Genomic DNA, 12,697 nt, shown 5'->3' with positions numbered 1-12,697 from the left:
TCTAAGGCTGGGAGTGGTTTGTGGCTGCCGGGGGGGCTAAGGCCTGGGGAAGTTTGAGACCATGGGGGAAGGGGTTAAAACCTGGTTGAGGGTGAGATCTGTGGGGTGGGCCAGGGGGAACTAATACAGTAAACCTTCGAGTTACCCAGGGGTTGTTCCTGCAACCCCCACATAACTCGAATTTTCCTGCAAGGGGAAGGGACCCAGGAACCACTAAGGCTGGTCAGTTTCCTGGCTCCCAAAGTGGCAGGAGCTGGGATCCAGAAGGCTGGTTCCAGTCTCCCCATGATTTGTGGGACTGGGGAACTGATCTGCACACGGCTGGTCAGTTTCACATTCCCACCAGCACAGGGGAAGGAACCAGGCTAAGAGCCTTCTCCCTCTCTTCCCCCAGCCTCAGGGCTGTCAGACAGGTGCATGTCTGAGGGAAGGGAGGGAGAAGGCTCCAGCTGCAGGGCTGCAGGTCTCCCTGTGCCCCAGCCAGGAACTCTGTGGCTGGAGCAGAGCCAGCCACAGGGCTGGCAGGGGGTCTCCCTGCGCCCAGCCAGGGACCCCACAGCTGGCTCATATAAGCTGGGGAAGTTCACTCATTTAGTGAACAAAGGTTAGTATGTGTGTCCCTCGTTTTAGTGAGTACTCATAAGTAAAGCACTCGTTAAACAAGGGATGAGTGTACTTACACAGTGAAATCATTATATAATCTTAATTAAACTGTGATGCACATATTCCCTATTCCTAACTTTTAAAAGCATAGAAACTGAACAAGAAAGGTTAATAGCCATTTTGCTTCCAAAAATTTTCTCTAATTTTTGTGCAAGTTGAGACACCTGTGTATTATGCCTGATTTTCAGAGATGCCAGCCACTTACAACTTCAATTGGAAGTCAAAAGTGAGCATGGAGTCTCTAAAACATGGTTTCCCAAACTGGGGGAGCATAAAGAAATTCCAGGGGGGCCTCAAGGTGACCCAGCCCCTGCCATCATTTCCCTGACCCAAAGAAAGAGCTGGCCTTTGTTTCCAGCACTCAGTCCCTGCCATTTTACATGGGTGACCTGGCGCAGGCGCTATAAAAAGCAGCCAGCCGGCAAAGACCCATGTGGAGCTTGCTGCCTCCTGCAAAGGTGAGTGAGTGTGGGTTGGGGAAGGGAGAGGAAGAAGGAGAAGGATGGGGTTATATTGGGGCTGGGGATGCCTGGCTCAGGGGAGGGGGATGGGTGAGAGTGGGGGGGCAGGTGGGGTTTTGGGAGAGGAGAGGGGCTCAGGCGGGGGGCTTGTAGGGCTCAGGCTGGGGAGCAGCTTTTGGAGTTTGGGTGGCTGGTCCCAGCATCATGGGGCTCAGGCAGATGGGAAGGTGGCTGGCCCCAACAGCGGGCAGGCAGGCAGCTGGGCCGCTGGCCCCAGCACTGCAGGGCTTGGGTGGCTGGCCCCGGCAGCAAGGGGCTCAGGTAACTTGGACTGGTAGGCAGCTGAAGTGGCTGGCCCCAGAAACACAGGGCCCCAGCAGCTGGTGGGCGGGAGGGCAGGCGGTTGGCCACGGCAGCGTGGCACTCTGACAGGTGGCTCTGGCAGCACAGGGTTCAGGTAGGCAGACAGCTCTAGTGGCTGGCATGGGGCTCAGGCAGCTGGCCAGCTGGGGTTGCACCAGGCACCCACAAGGGGCCAAGAAAAACTATTTGCACTTATTTTTAATTTTAAATAACATTTTTATATCAAGTTTTTTGTTTATTTTTTGTTAAAAGGAAGATTGGATGATGGTAAAGAGGAGGGGGCATGAGGGTTTCTCAAAAATTAAAAGGGGGGGCGTGATGCTGAAAAGTTTGGGAACCACTGTCTAAAAGAACTGAACTCCAAGTGTTCCAAGTTGGAAATCTAAAAATGAAGGCATTCAAAACAGAGACCACTTCTGAAAATATGGCATAAGCCATCCAAAATCATATACTGAGTTAGGATCAGAGCTGAGATTGGAACCCAGGAATCACTGACTCCAGACCATGTGCACAGCATGTTAGACTTCTGCCACTGCCAAATAAACTTTTTTCCCTGGCACGTATGCTCTGAAAGAAGGAAATTTAGCAGTGGAGTATCTATTCTCATATAAACTGGAAATTATTTTGAACCTGTTGAAAAAAACAACACAAAAGTATCTTTCATCATCAATCCTAAACAACATTTAATTGCCCTTAGAAAAATCTTCAAATGATCCTGTACAAAATCTTTATCTTACTTAGTTCACGTTATCTTAGTTTGGTTCAAAATAAAAACCAAAAATCTAACGCTTTTTTCGTTGCCCCGATTTGTTAACCTAATTTTACATTATGCCATATGCCACGCCTTCTCTATCCCACAAGGGTTTTAGCAGCAAAGCTCAGTAACTAGTTAGAAGATGGAGTTGACATATTCTTCCAATGAAGCTAATGAAAACAAAATTGACCTTTACAAAGGGTCATAACAAACATCAATTGTCTCTTTTGGAATTGAATACAAAGCTTCTCAATCACTCTGCAAATTTGGATTGAAGCCACTTACTATGCAGCATGATTAAGTCAACAAATTAGATCTGTATGAGGATGCTTCTTGGATGTTTCAAGCTTTGGAAAATGTGGTGCACACACTACATATTTACTAACTGCAAGATCATAACTCAGTAAAACAACACAGAACAGATGCAAAAGGAAAATAAATCCTCAGATTTTAAATTTCAAGTAGCTAGTCAGTAATTTAAGAACTCTGTAAAAATTAGTCCTGAGACTGATTAATCAACTATACACAGAAAATCCATTTTTAAATAAAGCATTGTTAAATCTGTAGGACTAGACTAATTTATCCCACAAACACTAACAGAACACAGATGACTGAATGCCATGGTACTGTGTATCAACAAGTTTGAAGAGTTAACCCAATTTGTCTTTGTCCTACAACAGTGAGCTCTCACCATGTCCACTGATTCACCATGTCACTGAAATTTATCAGGTTTTAAGATTTCTTACTTTCAGATCAAATAAAAACTACAAATCATGATGTTACTTTGAAAAATGCTTCTCACTAAATTGGTCTTCAGTTTCCTGTACAAGCAACAGCTGAAACCTCAAACTGAAATGCAATACTTACTCTAAAACTTCATAGTTGGACTTCTTTTCTAGTGCATTGCCCCTCATTTCGCAGTAGGATCTCCTAAAGTCAGGGGGAAAATATTTATAAGCGATAATTATTGGATGAAACAGCTCAAATCTACATTAAGTGGATTCAAAGCTTTCAGAGACCTACCGCTAAAATCCCTTTGCAGACAGACTTAAAATATATGTTCATTGACAAAATATTACACTACACTAACAGCGTAGCCATGAGTTGATTGAAGTATTTTTCTTGCACAGGACCTCTCAGACATACTAGTAACACCATGATGATGAGTATAAAAACAAATCAGACAGCCATTATGTGCTTGACAAAAATATTCTATTGTAGAATATGTCCGAGAGAAAAGTGTCAGGGGCACTGGGCTGTTATACTCAATATATTTCATAAAAAAATTGAATACAATTTTCATGTCTTTCAAGATTGCCACTAAGGCTAGCAGAAAACACTTCAAGCCCTTAACTACAGTATCCAAGTGCCACATCTTCATTAGAAGTATTCCTATTACTAGTGGCAGTCCTAATCCTGTTTTCTCTCTGAAAATTACTATTCAACCTGTCCTTTTTTCGTTTGTTAAATATCACTTCATTTCCCATTCAATTCTTAATGATCTTGGTACTGTCCTGGTCTGGGTGTGCAAGAAAATGGTAGAACTAAATCAACTATTTCATCACTGAGATTCTCAATAAAATAGTGAAAATACATTTCAAAATGTTTAAGGGGCAACTGTTTCAAGATTCTCAATCTGGTAAACATACATGAATTACCTCAAGTGTTTATGTTTATCACTTTGAAATGGAAAAAATACATAAAATATCAGTGTAGCTCACAAGATCAGTTTATTTGCTCTTTCAGAAATTTTGTTTTGCAAAAATATTTTGTGTCTTAAATTACCATATTAATCTGCAACATCAAGTGCAGTGTAAAAGCAGCAGTGTACTATTTTTAATTAAATTCTTTGTCTGTACTATTAATGGAAATGAGGATGTGACACTCTCAGCTAGCAAATGAACTGCAGACTTATTTTCTTTGGAATATTCTAGTTTAGTCTTTAGGCTCTGAAACATTTATTTGCAACTAAGCACCAAATAAAATCAATACAAAAGGTAGTTAATTGAGCTGTAAAATTAATCTTTAATTTACAAAGCATTAGGAATTAGTTACGATATAGTCAGGTTATTTTATAATTTCAACAACACAATTGTTTTTATAATTCCTAACAATAATGGTACGTGAATCAGGAAAAATATTAAAGAGCTTCAGCATATCAGAAACAAAGTATGCAGTTTCAAACTTACCGGATTTCAAGACAACCTAGCTTCAAAGCAATTTCCTGGTCCACTTGGTCTGCTATTTCTAACATATAATCATTTTTCACCTACGGTAAAATAAGTAGGTTTGTATCATATAAAGATAACGTAAATGCTACTTAAGTTTGGTTCATTAGTCGATCCTATTGATGATACACTTGAATATTGTCCAAGCAACTCTGGATATACCTTTATTTTAGGTGTAAACAATTTTGTTGGGTATCACCTTATCGTAGAGTGTATACAGAAAAAAAGAAGCCCATAACCAAAACCCTCTCTTATCTTTCTCATTTGTTTACATGAGCTTATAAGCAATCTCTTTGAACGGAAATTTTGAAGCAATTTGCCACTCCTGTGTGCTACCAACATTACACTTTCCTAATTTGATCAACATAGTCATATAATGCATGACTATCACAGCTGTGACATTTGTACTCACAATTAATATGACTGCACACTCAATTGTTATACACACATGTACATGAATCACTTAGACAAATGCCTTGTAATTTTGCACATGCAATCACTAACTATGCATGTTCACACGACACACATACTGACTTATGGGTAAATAAAAATGTAGCAAATTGTGAAAATCTGACCCACAACATCAATTTAAAGAAGCATTTGAAATAGTAGAGTCCGTATGTGATCACTGATACACTCACTTCACTTTCAGCCCAAAGTAATTTTTAAAGAATGCTTTTTATACGGGAATAAAGCAACTATATACAAACACCAGTCACGTAAAGGCATACCCATCTCTCATAAAGAAAGAACAGGACACAAAAGAATTTTGCTTTGGTAAATGATTTTTTGGCTTATTCTACAAAGAAAGATATTCTCTATAGACATACATTTTAAATAAAAGTGAATATGGACTTTTATTTTCACGGTTAACAGTGTAGAATTCATAATGCTATCATCCGGATATCATGGTCTGTTATTATGCAAAGATTGTTATATCACAAAACCAGTATGAATTCACTGCAGATGAAATATGAAGACACTATGAAGTGTTAGGAGCCAAAACTTCCAAAAAGAACTGGGCAGTCACCAGTTACGGCAAGAGAAAAAGTAATTGAAATATTATACTACAATGAAATTCCCTTTTTTAAAAATTCCAACAAGGGAAGAAGCATTAACTTGATCGCTGAAGACAGCTCCGGAAAAACAAGCATCTTTATGGGCTTCATAAGATGGGAATGTGAATTACTATGATAGATTCAACAACGTCAGAGAAAAGCCTCTTAGACGTGGACAGCTCAAGTACTCAATATTTTGACAAAACTAACCCCCCCCCCCACTGTAAAACACTTATTACATTATTCACATAAGCATATATTGGTTTAAAGGAAAAAATCCCATCTTTTACATTTTGATGTTTTGATAAAAAATAATCACACATGAGCCAAGTATAATTGTCTATTACAAAATTTTTTTCAAGGTTAAGTACTGTATTTAACTTATTTGAATATGACAAATGGTGAAACTCACAGAATTTGACCTTCTGCTCTTCTGTGAAAGCACATCAGCTGAAGCAATTTATAAAATTAATATAATATATACATTTGTCATGATCAAACACTTACATTTACTTTTAAATACTTTATGGAATTCTCTCTCACCATTTGATCTTCTTATTCAAAGCTATCAAGTGTCTGTCTCATCACTGATGTAAAACAAGTTTTCTTTTTCAGTCTGAAGTGGTGACATATTTGAATGTATGTTTGAGGTGTGGCAGATGATTATTGCACTCATTTGTATGATAAAACTATTAATGTAATAGAGAAGTTGGCTTCCCATTAAGGTGACTTTAACATCATGTGCTTAAGTATGTGGAAGAGAGCTCATTAGCAGTTGAATATTAAAAATACTTATGTATAATTCTGGTTTGGTTAAAAAGCACATCCAAAATTTATCAATGGCAGAGGTTCAACCCTGTAACAAGAAAGCATATGCTGGGAGGTAAAAAAAAATACTTCAAAAAGCTTGCTGCAGTAGTGTGTTCTCTGCCAGTCAGAAATATGTTCATGAATTGCATTGTAAGAGTTCTGGGGAGCATCTCAATTCAGCACCAGCAAATTTGCACACAACTGTAGTTCTAGGAAATATGACTGAGTGCCTCAGGCTATGTCTACCCTAGAGCATAAAGTCAATTTTAAGAGAGTTACGCTGATTTTATAGGATACCTGTGTTCACTACAAACATCATTAAGTCAGTTTTAAGGGTCCTAAGGTCAACTCTTCTACTCCAGCTTTTTCATGAGGAGTAACACCAAATTAGAATTTACATGGTCAACTTAATGCTAGTGTAGACACAGTATTAATTCGATTTTATTGGACTCCAGAAGTATCCTAAAATGCCCCCATGTGTCCATTCTGACCATCACTTTCACCTTTACTACTCTCCAGGTGAGCAGGAAGTAGGAAATGGAAAGAAGGAATCAGCCTGGGCTCTCTGGCTCTCCCCCCCGCCCACCCCCTACCCCTCACTGCCAGGTCAAAATGAAATGAATCAAAATAACACTATCAAAATGAAGCTTTTCAACAATACCAAAAAAAAACTTTTTAATAGCTCCACACGAAAACTTTTCAGATTTTTATTTTTACATTTTACATTTCTCAGGACTGGCCCACTAGCCTTGTAACGGCTTGTGCTGGGGCAGGCTGCGGAAGTGTGGTGCGAAAATGTATTTGGCAGTTTGTTTTCAATGGGAACGGGGAGTGGGGGTAATGTACTCTGGGATGATCACATCAGACACCCACAACCACTTGAGGTATATTTTTTCCAATAATACACTGGCACAGAACTGCAGAATGCAACGGGGGGTGTGGGGGGCATGTGCAGGAACTGTGGGAGAGATGCTCACAATGCACTGCTGACACCATCAAACTTAGCAAAGGTCATGGGGACACACTATGTTGACTTTCTAAACATGTGTGAACACTCACCATCAGTTTTATAAAATCTAGTGGTATAAAGTCGACTTTATTTCCTAGTGTAGAAACAGCCTCAGATAGGCTAGGTCAGGGGTCTGCAACCTACAGTTCTTTAAGGACTTCTCTGTCGCTCCTGACACTATAATTGTCAAGTTAAAAAAAAAAAAACCTCCTAATTATTTCTGATAAACAATGAATGTCTAAAAGCCCAACAATGAACAACTCCTATCTAAATAGAAAATAATGTGATCTCAAAATGTTGGATAACTCCACTCTTTAATATGTGCAGTGCATTATGAGATATGATACTGTATCTGTGTTTTGATCATGTTACTAATGAAGTCTTTATTTTGGAAAGGAAAAGGAAGCTTGCGGCATTCCTGCAGTGAAAGGCAACACACATTTTGATAAATAAAACTGAAATTAAACATGCAGTAAAATTTATATAATTAAAGTGACAGGTGGAAGCATTTAGCATTCTCCAAAGAGAGACGGTTTGGGAGTGAAAGTCAGGAAGATAGTGGTGCAAACACACACGTAAAGTGTGAGGAAACAGAACACGTAAGAAGTTTGTGAACATTCTGCGGTAAACACGTATCACATTACAAATCATGGTGTGTGCATTATTCGTAAAATAGAGGGTTACACAAAGTATTGTTTGACGTTATTTATTAAGGTCTGTCTCATATTCACGTGCATTGTGGCTCTTGAATTATTGTGCTTTTCACGACATTAAAAAAATGGCTCTTCTTGCTATTTTGGTTGCTGACCCCTGGGCTAGGTGTTATCCCCAGCAAGGACAGGATGCATAGGCCTTTATTAAAAGCAGCAAGAAGTCCTGTGGCATCTCATAGGCCAACAGATTTTTTGGAGCATTAGCTTTCATGGGCAAAGACCCACTCTGTCAGATGCATCTGTTGTATTTGCTATTTGGTGCATCTGATGAAGTGGGTCTGTGCCCTCGAAAGCTTATGCTCCAAAAAACATTGGTTAGTCTGTAAGGTGTCACAGGACTTCTCATTGTTTTTGCAGATACAGACTAACATGGCTACCCCTCTGATACTAGGCCTTTATTGTACGAGCTTTTGTTAGCTTATGTTGAGAGTGTAGTACTGAAATATATTTAAGCTTCAAAGTATCAGCCCCAAAGATATTGCATTCCTGATAAATGCAGACACGTGACTTCTCAGCGACACTGGTTAACCTAACACGTCACCCTTGTGCTCTTGATCGTTCCTTAAGACTCCAAATTGCCTGGGTTCCCATAAATTACAAGACTCCCAAACCAGCTTCACAACTAAGGAAAAATGAAGGTGTCTACACCAAAAGACAAATGTGTGTGTGCAAGTGACAATTTTTCGAAGGGGATGGTGGCCGTGGGGTAGTGTTACCATATTTCAGGGTTCCCAAAAAGGGAAAGTAGAGGGGAACTGAAAGGCAATACAACTGGGGCTGTTGGAAGGGTTACCCTGCAGATAAGGTACTCACTGAAGGTGAGGGGCAGGTTGCTCCCTGTCACAGTGGCAGATGAAAGCCCAGGATGTGGTAACAACAGTCAGCCAGTGCTTCCCTGCAGGACTCCCCTTTACCAGGGCTGAGTCAGTGCCTGGATGGACAGGATCCAGCAGCTGTGGCTGCTGGGCAATGGACTGAACAGTTATGGCTGCAGGAGGGGGACCAGCAGGAAGTGGACCCATCAGGGTTCCTTCTGAGCTGCAGTGTCTTCTCTCCAGAAATCCCAAACATTTCCTGTTATATGAAAAATCCATCTACCCAGAGGATGGAAATTAAAAAAAAAAAATCAGACTGAGAAAATCTGGTCATAATGTATGGCACATAGAGCCTGAACTGTAAAATTCACTCTCTCAGACAAGTTGAATGACATATTCCAGTATTTTCCAGTTCAACTGTAGTTCAGTCCTTCAATCTTGCCTTTCCACTAAGCAGCATAGAGCACATTAGCTTTCGAAGAGATAAGCACATACACACCTTCTAGGTCTTTACCCTCTGGGGAGGAATACAGAGGACCACCTCACAACAGGAACTAATTTGGCAGACTGTGTATACACTAAGCAGCTCCTGATTTTTTTTTTCACACCGCTATAGTTCCACTAGCAGTAGTGGGAGCCCTAAGGTAGACAAGACAGCTCTGGGAGTTGAGCCCTGTGTCATTCAAAATCTCTTGCAACTAGTCAACATGACACGGTGCTAAAACAACAGCGGTCCTTTGCCTACACTAACACTTTCATTTTTTTTTACTACAGTTGGAGTTGTATTAGCCAGATTAGCAATGGTAGGATATTTTTCATAAAGAAAGTTTGCATAGATAAGGCCTCTTTTTATTTGTAAACCTGGAGTGTTACTGGAGAGCATGGTGATGTGCACAGTAAAAGAAATGAAACAGAAAGTTAGATTTGGACTCTGGTAGACAAACAAGAAGGTGAATGTTGAAGTTAAGCACCTGTCACTAAAAACTTCAACAATATTTCTGTTTCATTTAAACCAGGACCTTAAACCTAACAGCCCACATTATTACCACAAGTGGTCTCTGCAGCATATATAGGCAAAGCTATGATTTAGTCATGGATATTCTTACTAACAGTAATGGACAAATCATGGGCAATAAACAAAAAAAACCCCAAAGGTCAATAAACGAAAACCTGTCCACGATGCTCCAGTGAACACTGCTGCGGAGCGGTGTGCTGTGGTAGTTGCTGATCCTCCTGTGGAGGGGATGACCCAGGATCACAATAATGCTGATGCTTTGGGGTGGGCATGGCCCAGGGCTCCAGCAGCCAGGGCAGCTGCTCCTGGGCAGGCTAGGGCGGGGCAGCATGTGATCCCACTACCACTGTTCCAGAGCAGCTCCTGGGACCAGCTGCCTGGGGCTACCTTAGCAGCAGCCAGTATGTCTGGCACGGGGGTTGCCTCTGCTGCTCAGGTAGCCCAGAGGTCAGCCACACCTGCCACTGCAGCTGCAGAAGTCCCAGAAAAACAAAGAATCTAAGACTTCCATGAAAGGCTCTCAGCCTTATCTACACATAAGAACAGGACAGGACGGAATGATCTCTGCTGTTCTTTGAGGGTATGTCTACCAGGAGACATTCATGAAAAGCAATCAAATTAACTGAAGGTGTGAATTTGAAATTCTTTAGTTAAAGTGCATTAAACCCTTGTATGAACACTCATCCAGAAGTGAGTTAAGATGAACAAAACTAAGACCACTTTAAACTCTTGTATTGACATTCATTCAGAAGTAATATGCTTTATCTAATGTACTTTAAAATCAAACCTTCAATTAATTTGGCTTAACTTTTCTGAGTGTCCCAATATTGATGCTTGTAATAACAGAGCCTACAAATTTAGGCTAACTGTGAGTTCAACTCTGTATAATGGAGTGAAAGCTCATAAAGTACCACAATAACCTATAATAATAAATGCAGATGTAAAAAGGAGACAAAAAGACTGAATCCATGCAAACAAAAAGGTCTACTGGTATAATTTTCAAGGATTCTTAAGATCATGCCTGGTAAAAAAAACAAAAAAAACAAATTGATGGTTTGAAAAACAGGAAAAAGCAACTAAACGCAACTCTCTTAACAGCTTGATGCTGGTAAGTTTAGCTGGCTTCAGAATGGCTGGTAATATTCTGTGCAGTTTTTGTAGTAGCGAGTTTGCATACAACAGTCAACAACAGACAAACTGCATTTTCTCTCTTTGCTGTTCTTTTCTCTCCTATTTCTGTGTGTTTTGTCTTCTAAGAAACAGGATCAGACTAACAGCAGTAATGACAGCTCTAGCCCATCTCACCTAACTTCTTCCCTTCTCAAAAGGAGGGTACCATCTTTAATGCCATCTAATAGACTACTAAACTATGGGGTCTCTTTCTCAAACCTCTAACACAACAGCTAAAGAGGAATGTTGATAAAATGACATCCTACTTAATACTTATCTTTCAAAAGCTTTACAGGATTGTCCTTTGTTTCCTGCATCAACAAGTGGAAAAACTGATTTTTAGCAGTGTTCATCATGTTATTAAGCAGTTCAGGTCTCTGTCTATCAAACTCAGATGTCTCTCTTAATATTGGACAATTACTGGGATATGTTAACATCTTTGACTCCTCAGGCCCAGGTCCATCTAAATTAATATACTACATACTGTGAGTTACTTCCTGATAAGTTAACATACCAAGAAATTAAATATATAACCATGTCTTACTCTTACACAAATTAAATGTCATCAGCTACTTCATTTAGATCAAAATGGTTGTAAGGGTAGCAAACTGATCCAGGAAATTTGTTTCAGATTGCTTTTTCAGGAAATAAATACACAAGGTAAAAGAAATCTGTCAATGGGTTTTGTGAAAAAAAAACTAGGTAGTAAAACAGGGAGGTTTACTTAACTGTATAGTAACCAGACTTTTTCCGAGTTGCATGATCCCCATCTGTATTTCACTGTGGGGTACGCACGAGCTCTTCCATGTAACTGAGAGCACAAGTTTTTTTCCTAGTAGTGTCCACTGGTCCATGCAGGTCCCCTTTTCTCCTCATGCTGAGTGGGTAAGGGGCAGCCCAGACTGGTGGGTAACAGAAAAAAGACACGGACCACATACCTGAAAGAGTTCTGATTACCATACAGTTACGTAAGGCACCCAAAAAAGAGAGGGCTGTGTTCCTATATGTATTCCGCTGTGGTTGACCAGCAGTACTCATCAAGCCGGGGGTTGATCAGGGATGGCAGAGACAGAACCTCCACAACAGTAATAACTGAAGTATTGCCAAGCCAAAGGATGCACTCAATTCAGAGACTTACATCTAATGCTCTGCTCTGGAACCCATAATCACAAAAACATCTATATCACACACACCATCGCGACTGCAGCCCTGAAAGAAATCTTTCCTGAACCCCACTTCTGCTTTCAGACTGCTCCCCAAACTTTTCAAGCTCATCCTCAGAAGCAAGTGCCCCACAGATTGGGATACACCAACTCAAAGACACACCAGACTTTAACAGAACAACAGATGGAAACTTCCAGACCTATCTCCACTGCTACAATGATCAACACATATTTCAAGACCATTGGATTGTACATATGCCTATCACAAAATGTGGTATAGCTTATTCAGGGCACTAAACACCCAATAATAACTATATTGTGAGATCAGCCAAATACTACACACTTGAAGGAACTCACTCAGGAAAATAATAAAAGACAAAAACATCTTATCACCTGTGGGTGAACTTTTCATAAACTGACTCTATAGCTGAACTCAAAGAAAACCTACCAGATACTTTCAAAAGATGAGATCGTG

General features: G+C 40.2%; 1 protein-coding gene across 9 annotated transcripts in view; it reads right to left on the bottom strand.

The window, feature by feature from the left end:
- Nucleotides 1-12,697, bottom strand: part of PTK2 (protein tyrosine kinase 2) — a 418,848-nt gene that overhangs the window by 163,465 nt on the left and 242,686 nt on the right. For all 9 annotated transcript variants that reach the window (XM_074986603.1, XM_074986600.1, XM_074986607.1 and 6 more), the window contains 2 exons: nucleotides 4,431-4,510; nucleotides 3,109-3,171 (listed from right to left, as the gene is read on the bottom strand). In XM_074986603.1, coding sequence (XP_074842704.1) covers nucleotides 3,109-3,171; nucleotides 4,431-4,510 — 143 coding nt within the window. The remainder of the gene's footprint in view (nucleotides 1-3,108; nucleotides 3,172-4,430; nucleotides 4,511-12,697) is intronic.

Source organism: Carettochelys insculpta, chromosome 2 (assembly GCF_033958435.1).
Source record: "Carettochelys insculpta isolate YL-2023 chromosome 2, ASM3395843v1, whole genome shotgun sequence".
Classification (NCBI taxonomy): Eukaryota; Metazoa; Chordata; order Testudines; family Carettochelyidae; genus Carettochelys; species Carettochelys insculpta.
This window is presented reverse-complemented; position numbering and strand designations above follow the sequence as displayed.